Source organism: Passer montanus, unplaced genomic scaffold (assembly GCF_014805655.1).
Source record: "Passer montanus isolate IOZ18808 unplaced genomic scaffold, ASM1480565v1 scaffold19, whole genome shotgun sequence".
NCBI classification, from domain to species: domain Eukaryota; kingdom Metazoa; phylum Chordata; class Aves; order Passeriformes; family Passeridae; genus Passer; species Passer montanus.
The window spans coordinates 162435-183479 of NW_024366480.1; the positions used below are offsets into that span (position 1 = coordinate 162435).

The 21045-nt window shown below is 38.2% G+C and overlaps 2 protein-coding genes across 3 annotated transcripts in view; one reads left to right on the forward strand and one right to left on the reverse strand.

Moving 5' to 3' along the window:
• Positions 1–7185, forward strand: part of NECAB1 (N-terminal EF-hand calcium binding protein 1) — a 53752-nt gene extending 46567 nt beyond the window's left edge. Inside the window, exons 10-13 of the mRNA XM_039706373.1 lie at positions 562–674; positions 2774–2851; positions 3893–3984; positions 6825–7185. Of these exons, the coding sequence (XP_039562307.1) occupies positions 562–674; positions 2774–2851; positions 3893–3984; positions 6825–6853 (312 nt within the window). The 3' untranslated portion in view covers positions 6854–7185. The remainder of the gene's footprint in view (positions 1–561; positions 675–2773; positions 2852–3892; positions 3985–6824) is intronic.
• Positions 7186–10917: 3732 nt separating this feature from the next.
• Positions 10918–21045, reverse strand: part of CUNH8orf88 (chromosome unknown C8orf88 homolog) — a 10331-nt gene continuing 203 nt past the window's right edge. The window contains exons 1-6 of one of the 2 annotated variants that reach the window (XM_039706252.1): positions 20937–21028; positions 18761–18866; positions 17864–17940; positions 16406–16490; positions 12834–12940; positions 10918–11160 (exon numbers count right to left, since the gene is read on the reverse strand). In XM_039706252.1, the coding sequence (XP_039562186.1) occupies positions 11122–11160; positions 12834–12940; positions 16406–16490; positions 17864–17940; positions 18761–18848 (396 nt within the window). In that variant the 5' untranslated portion in view covers positions 18849–18866; positions 20937–21028 and the 3' untranslated portion in view covers positions 10918–11121. Of the gene's footprint in view, positions 11161–12833; positions 12941–16405; positions 16491–17863; positions 17941–18760; positions 18867–20936; positions 21029–21045 lie in introns of those variants that run through there. The other variant, XM_039706254.1, reaches the window with a different exon arrangement.

Here is a 21045-nt window from a genome sequence, read left to right on the forward strand (position 1 = left end):
CTGACTGTTTCTATAGTCCTGTTTATAAAGACTGTTCATTTTCCTGCAGAATTATGGAGGGAAGACCCCCTCTCTATTCATCACTTAATGTGGGCTATCTTAGACATCTCAGTCAGGTGAGGGTCAGGGCTCTAAAAGGCAAAAGCCATGAAAGCACCTTAACAAAAGCAGCAATGCATCCAGTGCAGAATGTGTGGATAGTCTCTTATCCCAAACTCACCCCTGCTGGCATACAGATTCATCCAAGGAAACACACTGACTTTATTACTGAGCATCTCAAAGATCAACCTTTGCTTTGCCCTCTTCTGAAAAGACTCTCTCCTCCAGAGTTAGGACAATGGTCTGAAGTGGACACTCATGCCCAAACATAAAAGCCATGCTTGAGCATTTCTACTTCTCCACTCCAGATCACTAAAACAGGCAGTGCAAACTTCAAGGGAACTTTTGTGGGTTTTCTTCTATGATTGTGGTTTTGTTGTTTCATGATAGACTTTTCTGAGTTTAAAGTACAAGGAATTCAGAGGAAGCTGTGGCAGTAATATTGTCATGGTTTTGTACCAGCACATAATGATCGTTCAGCACCAAATGTCTGTGAAAGAAGAAAAAGTGGAGGAATTCCGTCTTGCTCTGAAGCAGTACCTGGAATCTGCTTCTGCTCAAGGTGGCTGCTTGCAGTAAGTACAGGGTTACTGTCCTTGGGCTGAAGGAAGAAATGTAGTCTTTTTTCTTTAATAACTTGGATTATTCATGAAGACAGAACCTATGACACCTTTCTTGGTGGGTTATGTGAGTGTGTAAGACAGAGCTTTTTAAAGACACCTAGAACTAGAAAGAGATGTCAGAATGTGCAGATTTTAGGTACTATCACAAAATGACTGTACATACCAAAGATGCTAAACAATCTTTTCAGGCTTCTTAGCTCTGCAGGTCTTCATGACTTCTGGAAGCTCCTAGGCTGACATTCTATATTGGAAAAGTCATTTGCCATCCTTCATTTATGCTTACCTGGAAAAGGAGCAACTTACCAGCTTGTTTGCCAGTTCTCTGCTTGGAAGCTTCCAGAACCTTCTCTTTAGGCTGTCATTGTAAAATTTTAATTCATAATAAAGAATTGGAAAAATTAAAAAGCAAAATTTTCACTGAAACTGTTTCTGCTTTGCTCCTTTTAGAACTAATAAAACATTAGAGCTGGGTTAAGAATAAATTTTAGTGATTTACCACTGTACTTAATTTCTGAATTTAACATACTGGAGAGATCTACTATCATACATACTACAGACCATTATGAAAAAGGTATTTTTGTAATGTATACATGACACAGAATCTTCCCATCTAGTCAAGGGCGTCAAAGACTGCCTATCACATCCCTAATTTATGATTCTTGTTGCTGTGAGATTATCACAATTAGGATTTTATCAGCAGTGTTCACACAGACCAGAAAAATTAAGCTGGAAGAAGAGTGATCTTTCTGCATTTGTTCACTTGTAAAGGCAGACTGATGAGGACAATAAAATTCTCTTGTTGGCCAAGAGAAGGGAAAAAACCCCAATAAGAAATCCTCTCAGCCTCCTCCCAGAAATGAACATCCAGCAAAACACTGTAGTGACTGCAGTGGTTCACTTGTAAGGGCAGACTGATGAGGAAAATAGAAGGAAAAAAACCCCAATAAGAAATCCTCTCAGCCTCCTCCCAGAAATGAACATCCAGCAAAACACTGTTGTGACTGCAGATTTGTTGGGGAAGAGAGATGACATGACTTCAGAATGCAAGTTAACAAATGGTGAAAGAAAGGAACTTTCTTTCCCAAGTTTGCAGGCATTTGTTAAGTCTGTAATGCCACCTAACAGATGGGTTTTGCTGGAGCTATAATTGACAGTGACTTGTTTTTTCTAACAGCTTTTGATATTTTTGCCATTTTTCCTTCCACTTTCACATAGAGCAGGAGAAAACCAATAAATCACAAAACATTGCTGACTACATTATGAAGCATAAGCTGAGACCAGTTTTCAAGCACATCATTAGTGAGGTCAGCAATCTCACACTTGGGCACATGGAAAAATCTGCATATATACTTTCTGTGCTATTTATCTAAACACCAAATTGAGTGCCCAAGTGAATAAGTACCCTACACAGTATAAAGTTTTTATGCTCTGGATAATAAGTAGGATGGTTCTGTGTAGAGGATCAACAGATATCCTGTGGTCATTTTTCAGTCCTGAGAAACTATTACTTGAATAACTTAAGAACAAGTAAGTAGTTCTCTAAATATTATTTTTAAAGTGTATCTGCAGCAGATGTCAGCCTATATGGCTTTTTACTCCACAATATGTATATTTAATTTGCTCCATTTGCTTTCAAAGCACCTAAATTCTATGATGGATGCATCTCTCATACAAAAGGATAACTTCTATTTATTAGATGATCTTCCCTGAACCCCTGTTTGATTAATTTTCTGTTTAGCATTTATTTAGACAAATTACACTATTGGAGCAATATAAAAAATGAATTTCATAAAAATATTACACAAAAATAAATATACAAGGGTTTTTATTTTTAAAAGCTCAGATAATTTGAAGTATATGATCATTATGATCACTCATTTGTTAAGTTTATTAATGGGGTTGGCATTTGATTTGATTTTCTTGTTTTGTTCTGTGGAGTATTTTTCAAAAATCACTGCATTTATTCCTACTGATAACAGTTAGGAATAAAATGTATATGTCCAATAATTTTGTTTTGTTTCATTAAATTAGTTCTATTGTGAAATTTTTAGTGTTTCCATACAGAAGTTTCCGAGTAATTTCCACTTCATTGTTTATGAGTTCTGGGAAAACAGAAATGCCTGGAATAGGTAAGTGTCAGGACTTTGTTACTTAGATGGTGGCTTTCCTTTTTTTTTTTTTTGTTGGTAATACATAAAGTTTTGAGGGTTAGAAATCAGTTGTGTAGAAAGATTGAGTACAAATTGCTTTAAATACTGCTAATTGATCTTTTGCTAAATATGTCACAATTAATACTTCAGAAAAATACTTTAGGTGCTAACAACTTGAATATACTGAAACAAAAATAAAAATGCCAGAAAGACAACAGTGATTATTCAAAGCAGAAACACTACTAAAGCGAGGACATAAAGATATAGCATTAGTTGGATGTTAGTTCATCAGAGACAGAAAACCAGAAAGACAGCAATAGCACCAGTTTCATGATAAGGAAGAAAAAACAAAAAGACACAATTATTGAAAGATGTGCCAGCCCGCAGCAGCCATCAGTAGCTATGGGGAGCTCTCCCAAAACTTCCCAATCCACATCACAGGAACCCATCCAACAGACACCCAGAGTGTCTCTTTTGGGCCCAAAATAGAAATTATTAAACATCCTACCAGCTTCTAGCCTCCAGCAGGCAGATGACTAAGGAATTGAGTAGAGACAAAAGGATTGTCCTTATCTACATTTAGTTACAACACTCAAATACACCAACCCTGTGATTCTGAATCTGTAGAGAGAACCTGTTCTCGGGGAGATGGAGAAGTCTCTTGCAGCTTTGTTGCTTTCCTTTCAAACAAACCCCCAGTTTTACTGGGTTTCCTATCACAAAGACTCAGAAATACTGGTGGCACATGTCAGCACTGTACTGGGTCACAACCAAGAGATGAGCATCAGACTGACAGCGAGCTGCACAGAAGAAAACCTGGGTTTAATATATCGTGAAGGCACTTCATAGCTTATCTGGTCTCCTCTCCCACTATCACTGTAAGTTTTTAAGCACAGAATCTCTGTACAGCATTAATTGTGAAATTTCTTATGCTCATTTAAAAAATTGTTATGCTCATTAAAAAAAAAATAAGCCCCTTTAAAAAAACCTGTTATATTTTTATTTTTCACAATTATTTAGCCACCTTCAAATGAATTACAGCAAGGCATTCCAGAGAAGTAATGTGGATTTCTTGGAAACCCCAGAGGTCATCACAACAATGCTAGTCCCTGGTAAATATCAACTTTTCACATTATTTTTTTGTGTTATATGTGAGTGATTCTATTAGTGTGCTCCATATGCAAGACCACTGCATAATATCATCCTTATTCAGATCTTCTTTGGTAAAGTATAGAGGAGAAAAGGACTCCAAATATTTCTATTTTAACCACATAAATAGAAAATGATCAGCAAGGAGATGACCCACGGTGCTTTATTTTATACAGCGTGAAGGTACACCAACATACACTATTTAAGAAAATATCTAGAATAAACAATACTATTTGTGAATGGTAAAATAGACCCCATTTAAGATTTTCAAGGAAAAAAATGCTTTCTGATTAAGACTCCAATTTATTCCTCCTTACATTGACTGAAGGGAGCCTTAATTACCTATAATCGATATTTACTAACCAACTTGTACACACTTCCTGCTGTGTTTAAAAAAAAAGGTGGTAAAGATTCCAAATTATTGTTCTTAATACAAACCAATGGGCATGTAACATCTTTCTCCTAGAAACAGGAGTTAAAAGACACAGTGCAGGTGCAGGATGAAGCAAAGAAAGCATCAGTCCCATATTTACAGAGAGAGGACAGTAGCTTTTTTTATTTTAGGGAACACAAATCTATTACAATGAAGCCCTAATTTCCTCTGTGTCTGAGGACAGACTAAATTTAAAATAATAAAACCTCACTTAGTAGAAAAATAAATGTAGTCCTGTACCCAGAGTTTGTCCTTAAAAGAAACCAGCCAAGACATCTTCTGATCTCATGAGCCTGATGTGGACACAAAATTATATGCCAGGGACTCCTGCAGAATTAGGAGATTGAAGTTAATGAACCTAGTATCTCTGCAAATCTTGTATTTTGCTGGGATATTGCTGGATTTAAGACAAATTTGATTGTAGGAAACAATGAAGCCTTTTCCCAAAATTCCTTCTGTCCAAGAGACTGCACATGATCCAGCAGTGTTCCAGGGTAGTTTATTCATGGGTAAAGTACAATTAACATAAAATAAAATGTAAACATAATTTTTAAGTGCCTGAATATGGAAGTGTCTGAAATTGGATTCCAAGTACTCATTAAAGCATTTACTCTGCCTGCTAAGAAGGATTTCAGTCTGCAGCACTCTGTCCTGGCAGACAGTTACCATAGAAACAGCATTTCTCACTGTGCACTCCTTGCTGGGGTTGGGGGCTGACTGGGGGCAATGGGAATTAATGCATTCACAGTTCACAATTTTATACATTTCCTGTAATTTAGAAATCTGTGCAATGATTTGAACTCTGTTTCATGGAAAGATCTTCCCACAACTGATCTATACAAATCATATTTGCGTTCGAAAGACAGAAAATGATCTTGAAGTAAAAAATGATGGCTGCAATCCTACCAGTACACTTCACAAAAGAATTTTAGACACCATAAAGTGGTATCACTGTAAAATCAGAAGGGAAAAAAACCTAAACCTATCTGCAGTTAGAACACAGATAGGCTCTATTCTAAAAACAAATTTACCCTAGCTGAGAAACTTCCAAAATTCATTTGCACATCTGGGTAGGTAAGAACTGAATCTATTGCAAATTGTAACCTGAATCTGATTCATTCAAAGTTTACAACCTGTAAGTCTTTAACAATTAACTAAAATTAATAAGGATCCACTTATGTGGCCAAGAATGATTCGGGAAGACAAGTTTTGAAGACTGCTTGATCCAGCATTATCCCAAAGAAAATTAATTTATCATCAGTTAAGAGGAACCACAAGCTATTATAACCACTCATACAGCTGTTAACTCACCCGGTTTCTTCAGCCAATCTACCAGGGTGGCATGAATCATTCAGTTCACATTCAGCAAATATCTCATTTTTATACAAGATCTGGACTTGGCTCTAGAGAACCTTTGGGCAAAGAAAACAAGACAAGGGGAAACCACTTATAACACTATAACCCATGAAATAAATAGTTAAATTGGCATTTTTGGGGACTGATGTGCATTAATCCATTGATGTTTCAATGACGACTAGGTTCATAGCCTGAATTTGAGTATTTTCTCATCATGTTTCTTCATTAATAATAATTTTCATTAAAATAGTATTAATGGAAGCATTTATGGATACATGAATAAGTTCTGCTACTGAATTTGTGTAGTATGACATCTACGTAGCCTAGAACACCCCTTTACTAAGGGCACTTGGCATCTCAGATACAGTCACAATTCCTTTCCCTCCCTCCCATCTCTCTCCATAAATCTTGTGGTTCCTCTCTGCATAAGGTTCATTTCAAAAGGCCAAAGGCTAGAGACTGTGGGGAAGAAACACAAATTGGTTTCACCACAACACTACCTATAATCTGGTGATTACAGAACTTTTTATGGGAATGACATTTTACAAGTCCATCAATCTCTTACTTTTGAGGACAAAAAGTTATTAATTCCTAGAGTTGTGTAAAAAACCCATCAGATTTGAATAATGTCACCAGGAAAGTGAGTCATTAAAGCTAACAAAACCACTCAGGGAACACAATGCTTGGCTTAAAAACTGACACAGCAGCACAGGACTGAGGATTTATTTGGTTTGGTGTCAGGGTGCTTAATTCTATGCAGCTGCACCTATGACACATTAATGCTTCTTTGGATGTTATCAAAAAGAGATATAATTCTTGTGATAAAGCCACCTTCCCACCACTTACACTCAGCTCTCCCATTATTCTGAGTATTTTTTCTCACCAGTATTAGCTGCATATATAAACAAACATTTAATCATATACGTTATAGGTATTTTATTTAGAATTTTTACCAGAGGTCAAAAAAGAAATGCAATTTATGCTAAGAAATAAATAAACTCTGCTCTCTTTCAGCATCGTGGTGGGCCCTCAATAACAACTAGAAGCTGTGGTTACAAGTAATGTTAATGCTATATTGTCTTTCATAACACTAACATTCATATTGCAGTGTACAGGTGAAATTACGATGTGATAACATTTATTATGGATGGGATCTTTTCCACTTTATCCATTCTAAAATCCGGAAAACTGTGCATTTATTACCTTTTCTTCTTGTGACTAGTTCAGTGAAATGATGCATTCTAAAAACTGAAATAAGACAACTATGATAAACTATTTATTTCTGTGACAGTCCAAACTGTCACAGAAAAGTACGTCTTGAATGTATGACTAAATATTTGTGAAAAGTTTTATTACTGCATTAATAAACAACCATTACTTACTGCTGCTGTGGTCTCCTTTTACAAGAGAAAGAAGTGTGAACCTGAACACACATTTTCATACATGTCGGCAGAGAACATTACTTTACACTCCTTCATTACTGCTGCTATAGTCTCCTTTTACAAGAAGTGTGAACCTGAACACACATTTTCATACATGTCGGCAGAGAAGCTGTAAGTCATTCATGAAAAGAATAAACAAAGGGAAAACTCTTTGTGCTAATACAGAACTTCCCCCCACAAGTAAGACAAGGCTGTCTTCTCTTAACAGACTCTTAGCCCTTACCCTCCCAAGAGGAAACACATCTGCCTATCTCTTGTCACTACAGATCCCCAGACTGAACACTGCACAACTTCTATGTCCTGACCACTCAGAATATATTTTCTTTAGATCTCAGGTCACCGCAAAATCATTAGAGAAACTGCAGTTACAGCATAAATAGCATAAACCTTGAGCTTGTTTGGAGGTTGGTTCTAGCAGGGGCCAGGGCTTAGCAGATCACCACAAAATCATTAGAAAAATTGCAGTTACAGCATAAATACCCATAAACCTTGAGCTTGTTTGGAGGTTGGTTCTAGCAGGGGCCAGGGCTACTGTATCCCCTTGACCAATGAACAGCGCCATCTCCATGGGGAAGATCACCCTCTTCAGCCAGGGTGCACCTTTGGTAGGGATGCACTTGGAGCATGGAGAAGGAACTGGACACCCACCGGGCCAGCTGGGTCAGCTCAAACAGCCTGGTCATCAGTGGGGTGACAGGGGCTGCAGCCAGACTGCCCTCACATCCAGAGGTCTGGGGGTCCTGGTTGATTGAATATGAGCCAGCAGTGCCCTGGCAGCCAGGAGGACCAACCATGTTCTGGGGGGCATCAGGGACAGCATGGCCAGCAGGGCAAGGGAGGGGATTGTCCTGCTCTGCTCTGCACTGGGGCAGCATCACCTTGAGTGCTGGGGCAGTTTTGGGCACAACAATATAAAAGAGACATAAAGCTATTTAAGAGTGTCCAAAGGAGGGCCATGAGGATCATGAAGGGCCTGCAGAGGAAGCCATACAAGGAGTGGCTGATGTCACTTGGTTGGTTCAGCCTGGAGGAGACTGAGGGGAGACCTCATTGCAGTCTGCAACATCCTCATGAGGAGAAGAGGAGAAGCAGGCACTGATCCCTTCTCTCTGGTGACCAGTGACAGGACCCAAGGAAACAGCATCATGTTGTATGAGGGGAGACTGAGGTTAGGCATTAAGAAAAGGTCCGTTACCCAGAGGGTGGAGGAACACTGGCAGTGGTCACAGCACCAAGCCTGAAGAGTTCAAGCAGCATTTGGACAATGCTCGCAGGCACATGGTATGAGTGTAAGTGTATCCTGTCCAGGGCCAGGAGCTGGACCTCAATGATCCTTGTGGGTCCCTTCTAGCTGAAGATATTCTGTGATGCTGTAAGACCTGGAAGTCGCAATACTTGATTGCCTAGCAAGTCATGGTGCTGTCGCCTGCATCTGAGGTGTGCCCTCCAGCCCAAGAATGGGCAAGCAACCACTGTAACCTCACACCTCCACAGCAGGATGACAAGCTCTACATGCCACACGGCCACTCTCCATCCAGTCAGCAGTCTAAGCTTACAAACAGTACCCAAAAAGAAACTTAAATGACATGTTCAATAAAATACCGTCTTGTTTAGTTTTATTTCATCTCAACAAATAAAAGTTACCATATGAAATTGAAAAGGGGGAATTCCAAGTACAAACAAGCAGTCTTCATTGCAGTAAGGTCCTGTATTCCAGAAATAACAGCAAGGTCTGAGCTCAAGACTAAGAAAGGCATCACAATTAGGTTCCTGCAAGCAACCAAGGCAATTTGGTTCTTTTTTATCTGTAGAGTTCTGAGGCAAGTTATTTTCTAAACAAAGGCATCTGGTGCATGTGAGTTACTGTAGAGGAGACCAGCTGGTCTCCAGCTCCCAGCTGAGGATGACAGGTGTTACCTACTGTTTGTGAGTTACACCCGGCCCATGCAGCATGTGGGCTGGAATTCCAGGTGAGTCTCAGGTGACACCAGATGCCTACCTTTAAGCAACTGAATCGAGCCCTTTGCCAATAAAGTTCATGAGGCCTTGGTTCTCCACACAAATGTGGATGCCACAGAGGGATACCTGCACATCTGAATTTATGTGCCCACATTACAGAAAAATTTCACCTTTATCTCTCTCACAGCAACTCAGCGAAAGTGAATGCTTTTAACACCAAAATCCAAGGCTTTCCTGTATTGACATGATCCAGCTACCACTGTGCCCATTTGTAAAAGGGCACTGAAATTGCCCCCACAAATGACATCAGTGTAAGTCTAAAGGTTTCTTGTCTTAATCAAAGTAAATCTACTCATACTCCTGAACAACTGGCTGCTGTTTTTCCTATGCCAAGATGTTAGGCTGGTGTATAGCATGGGGTTTATTGTCACTACTGACCCAGCAACAAAGGAAATAGTGACATGTGACACAGAATCAGGGAAAATCCTTAAGTGAAAAATTACATACTACACTAAGGTTTGTAAAATTTTTCATTTTCACTGGAAAAAAATGTACTAAAATCATTCTTACAATAACCTGCTTTAGAACTTCATGTCAACTAGGTGCTGGAAGGGTGTAAAAAGTTGTAGGAGGTCATATGTCCTTATAACAGTTACTCATCTTTGTATATATACTAGTAAACAAACACTTTGATGAATCATACACAAGAAGAAGTTTGAGAAGAGTCACTTGGGAGTTTTGACAGCTACACACAGAAACTGTCTTCGACACATATTGGCAAAAAGATCCTTATGACTCACTCTAAGAAACTCCCAGTGATTAAAAACTAACCAATATTTATTTGCATCATTCAGGAAAAGAAATCTAGTGCCGATTCAACACAACTTGACAGGTTTTTGTATTACTGCAATTGCCATTTAACAGATCCTCATTTAGCTTTCGTTATCATTTGTGACAGAGGGTAAAAAATTGCCTGCAGTACCCAAATGATATTATTATAGGTCTAAATATACATTTAGAAGTTAATTCTATTCATACAAGATATTTATTATTGATGCCTGTCAACTGATAGATGCTTTCAGGAAGTACCTGAACTACTGCTTTCCACTTCAGAATTGGATACCATACTCCTTTAAGGAAAAACACAGAATCAAGTCTGCGCTGGTACACCCATCAACCCATATGAGACAGGATTAAACTCTGTCTTGTTCCTCAGTTTTTTCTCTTACTTTCACTTTTCAAAGTCAAGAACACTGGACAATTATTTACAAAGAACTTTAAGGAATGCAATGCATAGGCAGGTCTCCTGTTCTGATGCAGGATGAGAGAAAATTTCTCTTGTTAGTGAAATTATTACTAATATGAGACTTCATACTTTGAAACCAGGTAGATGTATCAACAAGATATTAAAGAATATCTTGTGTCAAGATGAAGATTTCAAATTAACAAGAAGCAACTCAAGTTTCATAAAAAAAAAAACCCAAAAAACCGTCTCTACTACTAGAGGAGTACCCTAAGACATCTGAGATTTGACACAGCCAGTACTTGTTGTTCCATCTTTATTCTGAGGGAGTTGGGAGCAATCAAAAAGTCCAAGTCAAGTATTTATTTAGAATTTATGGTCAGGCAAAATATCTGGCTACATAACACAAACAATTCAATGACAAAATTCTGCCACACCAATATGTAAAATTATTTATTTTCACTTTAATCTTATTGCCATTTCAGGCATTACAAATTAAAGGTTTGTCTCAAAGCATTCAGGCAATTACAGGAAGAAACAGGCATTTTCATAGGTTTCACAGGGTCGTACTTCCATCTGCAGGCACCCAAGTACCTTCAAAAATCTTGAAGACGTACATCAAATGTAGCTCCCTCAGTGACAGACTTTGGATCTTCCAAACAACATGTCACTTCTTGCAGATGTCAATGAAAGGTTTGTTCTTTACCTGTAAGACAAACCAACCCAAATTACTTCCATTATAACAGATCACTTAAAGTTTTCATTTCAGTCTGCTTGTAATTCTTTTTTACTCCACATACATGTCACAATTTGGAAATTTTTTTTATTATAGCAAACAGTTCTATTTTCATTAATCATAGCGACTTCATATAAAATTTTCCTATTGTGTGTCAACACAGTAGTAACATCTGTTCAAATGCTGAGCTATGTATTGGTAGCCCTGATCCCCACATCTCAAAAAAACCCCAGTGTCCTTTGGGACAAATGCAGTCCACAGTCCACCAACTGTAACAACTGCATCTCCCTTCTACAAGTCATTCTAGGAAGTTTTCTTCATCTGACAATACAACTTTTACTCATAAATGGGCACATACTTCAGCAGTGGCTTCAGAAATTTAGAACTAGGAAAGTCTTAGATAGGCATGAACTGTCTGAATACTCAGTTCAGCAGCAAACTGTTGAAAACCACCTGCTCCAAAATACAAGCTCACTGACACAGTAGGATTGTCTGTTTGTCATTAGAAATTTATTTGCAGGCCACCTTCTGCCACTTTTAAGCATCATCCATTTGATTTACACATGCATCTCGTTAATCCCTCTTGTTTCTGTGCAGAAAAACAGATGCTATGATCAATCAATTGGCTGGAATTTTGGCTGAACTAGGTGATCTCACTGATTTCTGTACAGGGACCCTCCTTTTTCTTAGGAATGTAAACATCTGAAAGTATAGATTACCAAAATTTGCCACTCTTAGAACCACAGGCGGTGGGAGAGGGGGGGAAGTTAGGAAATTAAAGAGCTGAGACTTCTGAATCGGAAAGCAGGTTTTCAAACAAACAAAGCTTTCATCTTGAGGGTAAAGAGAAAGATATAAAAAGTAAGATCAGGGAAAGGTGATTATGGTCATACATTAGTTAATTTTTGTTTTTTTCAAAGGACAGAAATTTTTAAAGTTTAAAAATGCCTCCAAATGTGGCCAACACAGTAATCATGTGGACATACTTTTCCATAACAGGAATTCTATTTCTAGCAGAACTACATCCCAGTAGTCTCAAAAGCAACCCAGTATGTAGCCTAATTTGATATGATGTTTACACAGAAGATTTACCCACACTTGGGGTCCAGAATGTGATCCAGTAGATGTTTTCTCCCAGCATATGAAGTTTTTAAGGATTATTTCATCACAAACATGAAGGTAGCACATACGGATATCCTTCACATTCATCATTCATTTCTATTAATTTCTCCCCAAAACCAAAGATCAAAGATAATGATAATACAAACTGCATTGAGCTCATTAATGGTTTTGTGGTGGACACTGATGCATGAACAACTCAAACACTGGATTAAGATTTTTACCAATCTGCAAAATTTATCAAGATTGTTCTCTTCTACTTTGAAAACATGGAAACATACTAATCTCTTTCCTGAACACAAATTAAAAACCCTTTCTCTTTATATGGTAATACCCTGGGTAAGATGGCAAATATCAACTGGAGAAGTTACATACAAAAGTTGTGTTGAATTGCTCAACCTGTCCTTTGAAGGTTTTACCAATTTGGCAGCTCATTTTGAAGGAAAATGTTTCCTGTCAAATGGTTTATCAAAACTCCCATGAATGATTTTGTAACTTCATTTACCACAAAAGAATGCACTTACTGGCTTTTCAAGTACAATTGGGTGATCAGGAAGAAACTCTGGTTTCTTCTGAGAGAGAGAGACATTTGAAAGCTTCAGAAGGAAATCTCTGCTGTATTGGATCCTTTCTGTGAATATACAAAATCACTACGTTCAACATTCTTGTTTAAGGGATTAAGATTGGAAATTCAGAAAAATTATTTGGTAACTTATAGAATAGTAGAAATGCTACACATGGAATATAAAAATCAGTTTTAAAAACAGAAGTAATTTAGGTCTTATCTTGCATCAGGAAATTCTGAAATAAATTACAGAGCATTTCACTTTAACTGTATCAAACTGACACAGTAAATCAACACAAAAGAAGAAAAAAAGGTGAATCCAACCTTATAATAGACAGACTCCCTGTATCTTGTTCTAATTAGCAGAAACACCACAAACAGGTCTTGAAACCCATAAGAAAATCTGTTTATAGTTCACTCCAAAGTGGCACCTATTTCTAAGTGACAGGTAACAAAAACAGGGAGTTTCTTTCCATGGAGCTAGTAAGTTAAATGTCTTTTAACACCTAAAAGTAATGACAAGATCTGCTGCATGTAAAATGGAAAACAGATTAATATCAGTGAAACACTTTTGAGGGATTATGTTGGATCAACAAGTGTCAGAGCCTTTGCTCAGAACATGCAGGTTTCTCAGTCGAGTTTACTGCACTATGTCTACTATGGCATAGCTTTGGATACAGTATATCTAGCAATGTCTGCATTTAAGCTGATATTCTCAAACAAGAGCAGAAACAAGAGGAAAGGAATTAGGCAAACAAGGAACAAACCTTATCTCTGGTCCTTGATGACAAAGAAGCACATTCCTTTAGAAATTATGTGCTTACTGCAAGATTGTTACATTGTCACCTGTTGGACAAAAGTTTTTGCTTCTCAGACCGTAGGATGTTGAAAAGAGAGAAGCTGGTATCAATGATGACACAAATTTTTTCCTGCCTTTGAACACAAATGATGCAGTAACTGGTGAACCTAAGGGAGGGCATGTGGGTAACTTCAAAAAAAAACAGTTTAAAGAACACATAAGAAAATTTATGCCTTGCTTTTACCTCCCTTGATTAAAAACCTAGAAGATTATGAACTCTGTAAGGTCTTTAACACAATCCCCCACAACATCCTTCTCTCTAAACTGGATACATGTGGATTAGATCGGGAGACTGTTCACTGGATGAGGAACTGGTTGGACAATTTCATCTGATCTCATGCTGAAACAAGTGCAGAGGAGAGTCCCTAATCTGATCACAGGGTTGGAACACCTCTCCTATGAAGACAGGTTTAGATAGTTGGGGATGTTCAGCGTGGAGAAGTCTCTAGGATACTCTGGGGCAGCTTCTAGTACCTAATGGGGGCCTACAAGAAGGCCACAGTGGGACTTTACAGAGGCATGTAGTGATAGGAAAAGGGGGAATGGCCTTAAGCTGAGGGACAGTAGGTTTAGGTTAGATAGGAGAACAAAATTCTTTACTGTGAGGATGGTGAGGCACTGGAAAAGGCTGCACAGAGAAGTTATGGATGCCCCATCCCCAGGAATGTTCAACATCATGCTGGGTGGGGCTTTGAGTAATACAGTCTAGTGGCAGGTGTCCCTGCTCATAGCAGGGGGTTAGAACTTGATGATTTTTTAGTCCCCTACAACCCAAACCATCCTATGATCCAAAGAGAAGTGGTCATGTCTGGATGCAGATCCGTGAGTGATGAATGGTATCCCTCAGGGTTTCATATTTGGATCAATACTATTGAGTATCTTCATCAATGACAGACAGTGGGATCAACGGCACCCTCAGCAAATGTGCAGGTAACACCAAGCTGAGTGGTGCAGCTGACACACTTGAGAGACAGGACACCATCCAGAGAGACCTGGAAAAGCTCAAGAAGTGGGTCCATGCTGCACTTAAGAACTGCTGAGACAGATAATTGAAAGCACGGTACTGCTGAACAGATATCAAATAGAAATTATTATCTGGGACTCAAAGTACAGCTGAACATAAACAGAGTGCTAGAAGAAATTTTACTGCACAAGGAAAAAAAAAGAAGAAAACAAAAGACTTATTTGTAAGCAGTAGCTGAATAGTAGGACGACTAAAGTTGTGTAACTCGGAAGGAAAAGATTACAACTATCAGCAAACAAACAAAAGCCCTTTGAAAACGAGTGTGAGAAAAAGTCTGACAGTGTGGAGAATTGTGGAGTAGACTCAGAGAGGCATCACAGAGCAATTAACCACTGAAAACGATCCAAAGTGTCGGATTATACAAGAGACCAGGATCTGATGAGAAGATGTTTAAGATCTTGCAGAACAAAACAATCTCTACCCACCACAAGCAGAATCGATGACAAAGGATCAGAAAGAAACCACTAAACAGACAGAACTTGACAAGTCTGTCATCTAACTAGATCCAAAAACCAGAACTCTCTTCTATTTATCAAGATCAAAAATAGAAGAAATGAACCTGAGCTTTAAAGAAGATACATGGAAGACTTATTTTCAAGTCAGTAACACACAACAGAACCAAACCAATGTTCAAAAACCTCAGAGATGGTAACCTCGGACTGACAAAAATACAAAAGCCCTCATTAAAACCTAATAGAATTCTTTCAAATTTTTTGTACAAATAAGCAAAAGAACAAACTACATCTTCAGAGATTACTTAAGGATTGGAAATTACAGATGGATGCCTGATTACAGGCAGACACAGACAAATGAAATTGTCTCAATAAACAGGTGACCTAACCTGGGTCACTGATGCAGTTTTTGTGACATGTTTAAGAACCAAGAATTCGGTAGGAAGCAGGGCAGGGAAGTACTGTGAGAATGCATTTGAAACCTGAGATTATCCGTTAAAGGAAAAAAAGGAGCAAAATTTTGACTTGGGTAAGCTACCATTTCTCTATGAGTACAGTGGCAGGCAGTACAGAGAGAAAAGCATAAGGAGCAAACCTTAAGGACAGTACTGACACAGAAACAAATTGATCAGGATTAATCATTAAAAAAATTAATTCATATCTAACCACCCAAATGCTATTATTTCAGAACCACTGTAGTAGGAGCAGGACAAGAAAGCCAAAATGCTGTTTTATCCAGCTTGTTTTTAACTTGTTTAAATTCAACAGTCTGTATGCCACAACTGAGCCCTGCAACAGGCTAAAGGATGCAACTCAAATCTGTACTTCTACACACACAAGTCATCTATACAAACCCAGGATTTAGTGTGAAGAATTTTATTTTTTTTTGTGTTTGGGGTCTGTTTTTTCAGTGGCTTGGCTGTGGTTTTTTGTTTGTTTGTTTTGTTGGGTTTGTTTGAGGTTTTTTAAGAATTATAACCCTATATGCAACAGCTCTACCAGTGGAAGTTTTCCATCTCACTTATGGTGAACTTTTACACCTTCTCTAGAGTGTTATGTGAAAAGCAGAAATATTTCATACTGCTCTCCAAACTATCAATGCACTGGCTGATCAGAAAAAATAAAGTGCAGCCCACATCACTTCAAAAACATCCAGAAAAAACAATCCTGACACAGCTCCACATGCAGTATTTTACCTTTTTTTTCTCCTGATTCATGTTGTTTTGGTTGACAGAGCATCATAGTTTGAGTTAAGATCTTCACTTCAGTCATTTCAGATGACTAAGATAGGAAGGAAAGTTATGAAGCTTATTTCCTTGAAGCATATTAAAACAAGGATACATGTTTCTCAGTTAAAAGTAACAGTTGTAGTACAGTTTAATTTGAACCTGTAGAATGTTACTCTTGATTACATACAATAAAGGAATGAGACAATACAGATGAACATATTTGAGAGATATTTTTTACACAGAATTTTACAGTGTTATTGGTAGTCTTTAAAAAGAACACAATTACCCCTTCCTTTTCTATTACCCCACCTAGAATGCAGCCACAAGCTGCTACATTTGGGAATAATAAAAGTAGGAAGGACTTTCCTTAAGACCAAAGGATGGGCTTGGATTCTCTCATTTAGCAAAAAGGAGATGGTCAAAAGTATTATTGAAAAGTCTTTTCCATATGCTACATTAAAGAAAAAGTAAAAAAAAAAAAAATTAAAAATACAGCTGTACCTATATCAAACAAAGGCAAAGTGCAGCTGCATGTAGCTAAATACTGATGAAACTGAGTATTACACCACTGATGACCAGAGGCTTATTTAAAAGGGAGTAGTTTGCTCTCCTCAGTAATTACTGCTCAAGAGACAAGTGTAAGGGTTAATTTCCCTATGTCGGATCAAAGATAGGCTCCTGAGACCCTGACTTTTATTTTTTTAAATTTTTTTAAAGTCAAAGACAGCTTGCAGAAGCTTAATACAATAAAGAAGGCCTATTGGATTGCTAAAACTCTTCTAAAATAATTTTTAAAAAGTAAAAACTAAGGAATAGGCATTTGTTCTAACAAAAACCCCCATCTATCAGCATTCTGAAAAAACATTCAAATCAGAATCAACGAAAAGTCAAATTCAGGCCATGAAACATGAAGCATTCCATTTGGAAGACTTCAAACTTCATTTCCCAGCAAACAGCTACAACCAAATTCAAGTCTGAAAAACACATTCATACCATGTCCAAAGTCAAGCACTTCTAGCAATAAAGCAAAAAGTTTTATGATGTTTGCTGTCTCAAATGAATTTGTTCATGTACTAACAACAAAAAAATTTCTAATTTTATTATTTACACATAATAAGTGAAAACAGAATACATGTACTCCAATTTTAAATGAGCTGATTTAAATTCAATGAAGAATAAAGGAATGCCACACAGATTTTCGTAAGAATCTTAAATTCCTAAGCTGCATTTTTCAGCTATTAGTGCATGCAAATACCAGGGAAAGGCATTCCTGACACTCATAATTCTTTTCAACAGTTCTGACACTGCTGGTTTAAAACACTCAGAGTCAAGGACACTCCAAGCTGGAAATAGTTTTCATTTGGTTACATAACAGATCAGCTGACCTCCAATTTATAAATAATTATGTATTTCCTCAATACTCACCCAGTTAACCTTACTCTGCAAACATACTTCAGTGCTGCTGGGTAATTCAGTCCGAATGTTTAACGCAATGGGTGATGCTGGTGAGCATAAAACATTAAGAAAAAATAATTTCAATAGACACCACAGTATTATTTTGTGATACTTGCCCCAAAAACATTACTTGCTGCACAGAGATTATACGGGCATTTATTCACAACTTAGAAGCTCCACGTCACCACCCTTTTCTGTTTCTTCCATAAATTTTATACAAAGTAAAAATTTATGATGCCACTTAGCTTCAGTCCAGCTGCAGCACAGCTGATGATTTTCTGGCCACCAAAAATTTCTAACTTAACAATAACAACTGTAATACTGCAGTATCTGGGCTTTAGTCTACAGAAATTTAAAATTTAAACCAAAATATTCACACCTGGCATAAATACTGTATGATTTTTTTTCTTAAAGTTTTTTTTTTTGTTTTTTGTTTTGAATTCATATGAAAGCTAGATAAGAACAATGCAGTGCAGTGTACTGTACCTGAGGCAGCAGTACTTGTAATAAAACCTAAATAATCTGTTAAATTATCTGTATTTTATGTTTTTAAGAGTAGGATCAGCCACCCCAAGAAATCCAAATTTAACAGAGAAGCCTGATCCAGCTTTCTGAAGCTACATTTCAGATGCCAAGCTAGAAGAGCAGTACCAAAGAGCTCTGCATAAATCTAACACAATTTATATTCAAATTTTATCACAGAGATGATGTGCTCAGATCAACACACAGCAAGGTATTTACTCACTTATAAATTACAAAAGTAATTTATAAACAAAACAAAACAACACACCTTACACATCCTTGTTACTTCCCGAAACACAACCCAAACTTTGGCAAAGTGAACTGCACCTTAGCCATGCTACTCACCTTGTTTAGAAGACAGTTGATGCACAGGTCGTGCTGGCTGAAGGGATTTACCAATAAACTTTTTTGCTTCTGTAACATTTTGAAACATCGCACTTCAAAAAAGCAGCTGAAATCATTAGCATTCAGTTTCACATATGGATGTTAAACAAGAAGAGCAATCTACCTACTCCTTGTTAGTTGCATTTGACAAGGCAATATTATATCTGGGCAGGAAAAAGCAGAAAGGTCTGATGCATAAATTTTTTTAGCTGATTGAACAGGCTGGATAAAATTTGCATGAAAACAGAATCAGACACTTCTCTCATTTTTCCTTCCAAATGCGCTACCCTAGCTTCTTCTTAAGAAGATTCTTTCCCCATACGTCTATGTACATGTTTGGAGAAAGGAGATGGGAACATGATGGAAATAATATCTAACATTTCAGTGCAATGGGTTATTAATTAATTAGCATCAGCATACCCCTTATCAATCTGTTGTCTGCACAGGAGTTCCTTGCTTATCTATATAAATTTACAGGACTGCTTTTTAATAGCTACTTTAGTTAAATTAATACAGTTCTGTATCTTCCCAATCAGTTCAGCTACCATAGAAGCATCAAAAACTGGTGAGGTGGTGCTGGGCTGAAAAATGTCACACTTCAAGTATGCAGGCAGTTGGAAAATGTTAATTTGTAGTATCTGTATCTTAATGTATCTCCCTCTCATTCCCATCTCTTTTGTTAACTGCGAGATTTTATGATTTGAAGGTATTTCAGCTCTTTTTAGAAAAAAAGAATACCAGAAAGAACTACTGTCACAATATAAATGGTACTGATTTTTTTTCTCTAAGAAAGTTTACAAGACAAGGGAATAATTGTTATAACAAAAAAAATCAAGAAACAATCACGACTGCAAGAGTTACAACTACATTATCCATTTTCAGTACAAAACAGGAAAAGAGAAACCAGGCTATTGGACCTGTCATACGCAACTTTAGTTGGTCTTTGTGTTATAGGAAGAAAACTAAAAGTCATCTGAGAATTTATTACATTATAATTTTTTTAACTCTTCCAACATAGTCAAATCACAATTTTCCAGCATATGAAGTTGGAGCTCACCCAGGTCTAGAAACCAACTGTTTCATGGTTACTGTCTGAATTAGAACAACTTAACTAAAGCCAGGGGAAAAAAATCTGGTTTGATTCTCTGATTCCCCTACCCGCTCATCTTAAAAAAGGAAGACTTCAAAGCTGTAGTCAAAAGAAACAATGAAAATGCTTGCAGCTGAATTAAATAAGACTACAGATATGGATGACATATTTCATTTTACCCAGATTACGAATGCTTGTATAAATCACATTTATCCTAGGTAGTGAATTTCCACAGAAAGCAATGCAGTAGTAATACACATTTGCATCAGGAGAGTGAAAAAAACCCAACAAACAGGCAAGTTTTCCTTCATGCCCTGACAAATGATATGCACGCTTTTTAAAAACAGGAAAACCTGTTTAAGAGGCTGGCTAGCTTCTAGAATGCAGCACACTTCTATTTTTTCATCGTGTCCTGACAATAAAAACAAGTTGTGTGGTGACAGCAAAACACATTTTGCCGCTGTTCCCTCACCCGCCCACAGGAAGACTCTAGAAAAGGCCTCACCAAGTTATCTAGCCCAACCCCCTCGATTAATCGAGTGTTCTTTCTGACCAGTCAAGGGAAGTGGAGAAGGAGTAGTTTTAATAGCTGAGAAATAAACTGCTTCCACGAGAGACCACAGCAGTAGGGGCAACATCCCAAGAATTGCCCCTTCCAAAGGCCACACTCCTTCTCCAGGGTCATTCCCATGGGACACCCGCCCAGCACAAGGGATGCCTTGTGGCACCTAAAGCAGGCCTAGAAGCAGGTCTGTAGAACTCAGGATTTGGTTTTTTAGTATCTTAAAAAGCTGGACATGGACAGCAGCCATCTTCCAAGAGTCCATCTCAAGTGTTCGGAAGGTTCCTGCCTAAATGCGTGAAGGGCATTTGACGCTATTTTCGTGAAAAATCCCCACGAGTAACCGGAAACTGACCGTCCCCCTCAGCCGAAACGGCACCGCACTGGGAGCCCCACAGAGAAACAAAACCTCCCTCCGCCGCCCGGCCCCTCGCCCCCTGCCCAGCCCCCGAGCCCTCCTGTGGGCCGGGAGATGCCGAGCCCACCTCCAGCCGCCGGCAGCGCCCCTGCCCCGCGATGCCGCTGGCCGTGCTCCCGCTGAGCCCGGTCCGTCCCTCAGCGCGGCCGGGCGGGGCGGCCTTCGCGCGGCGGCTC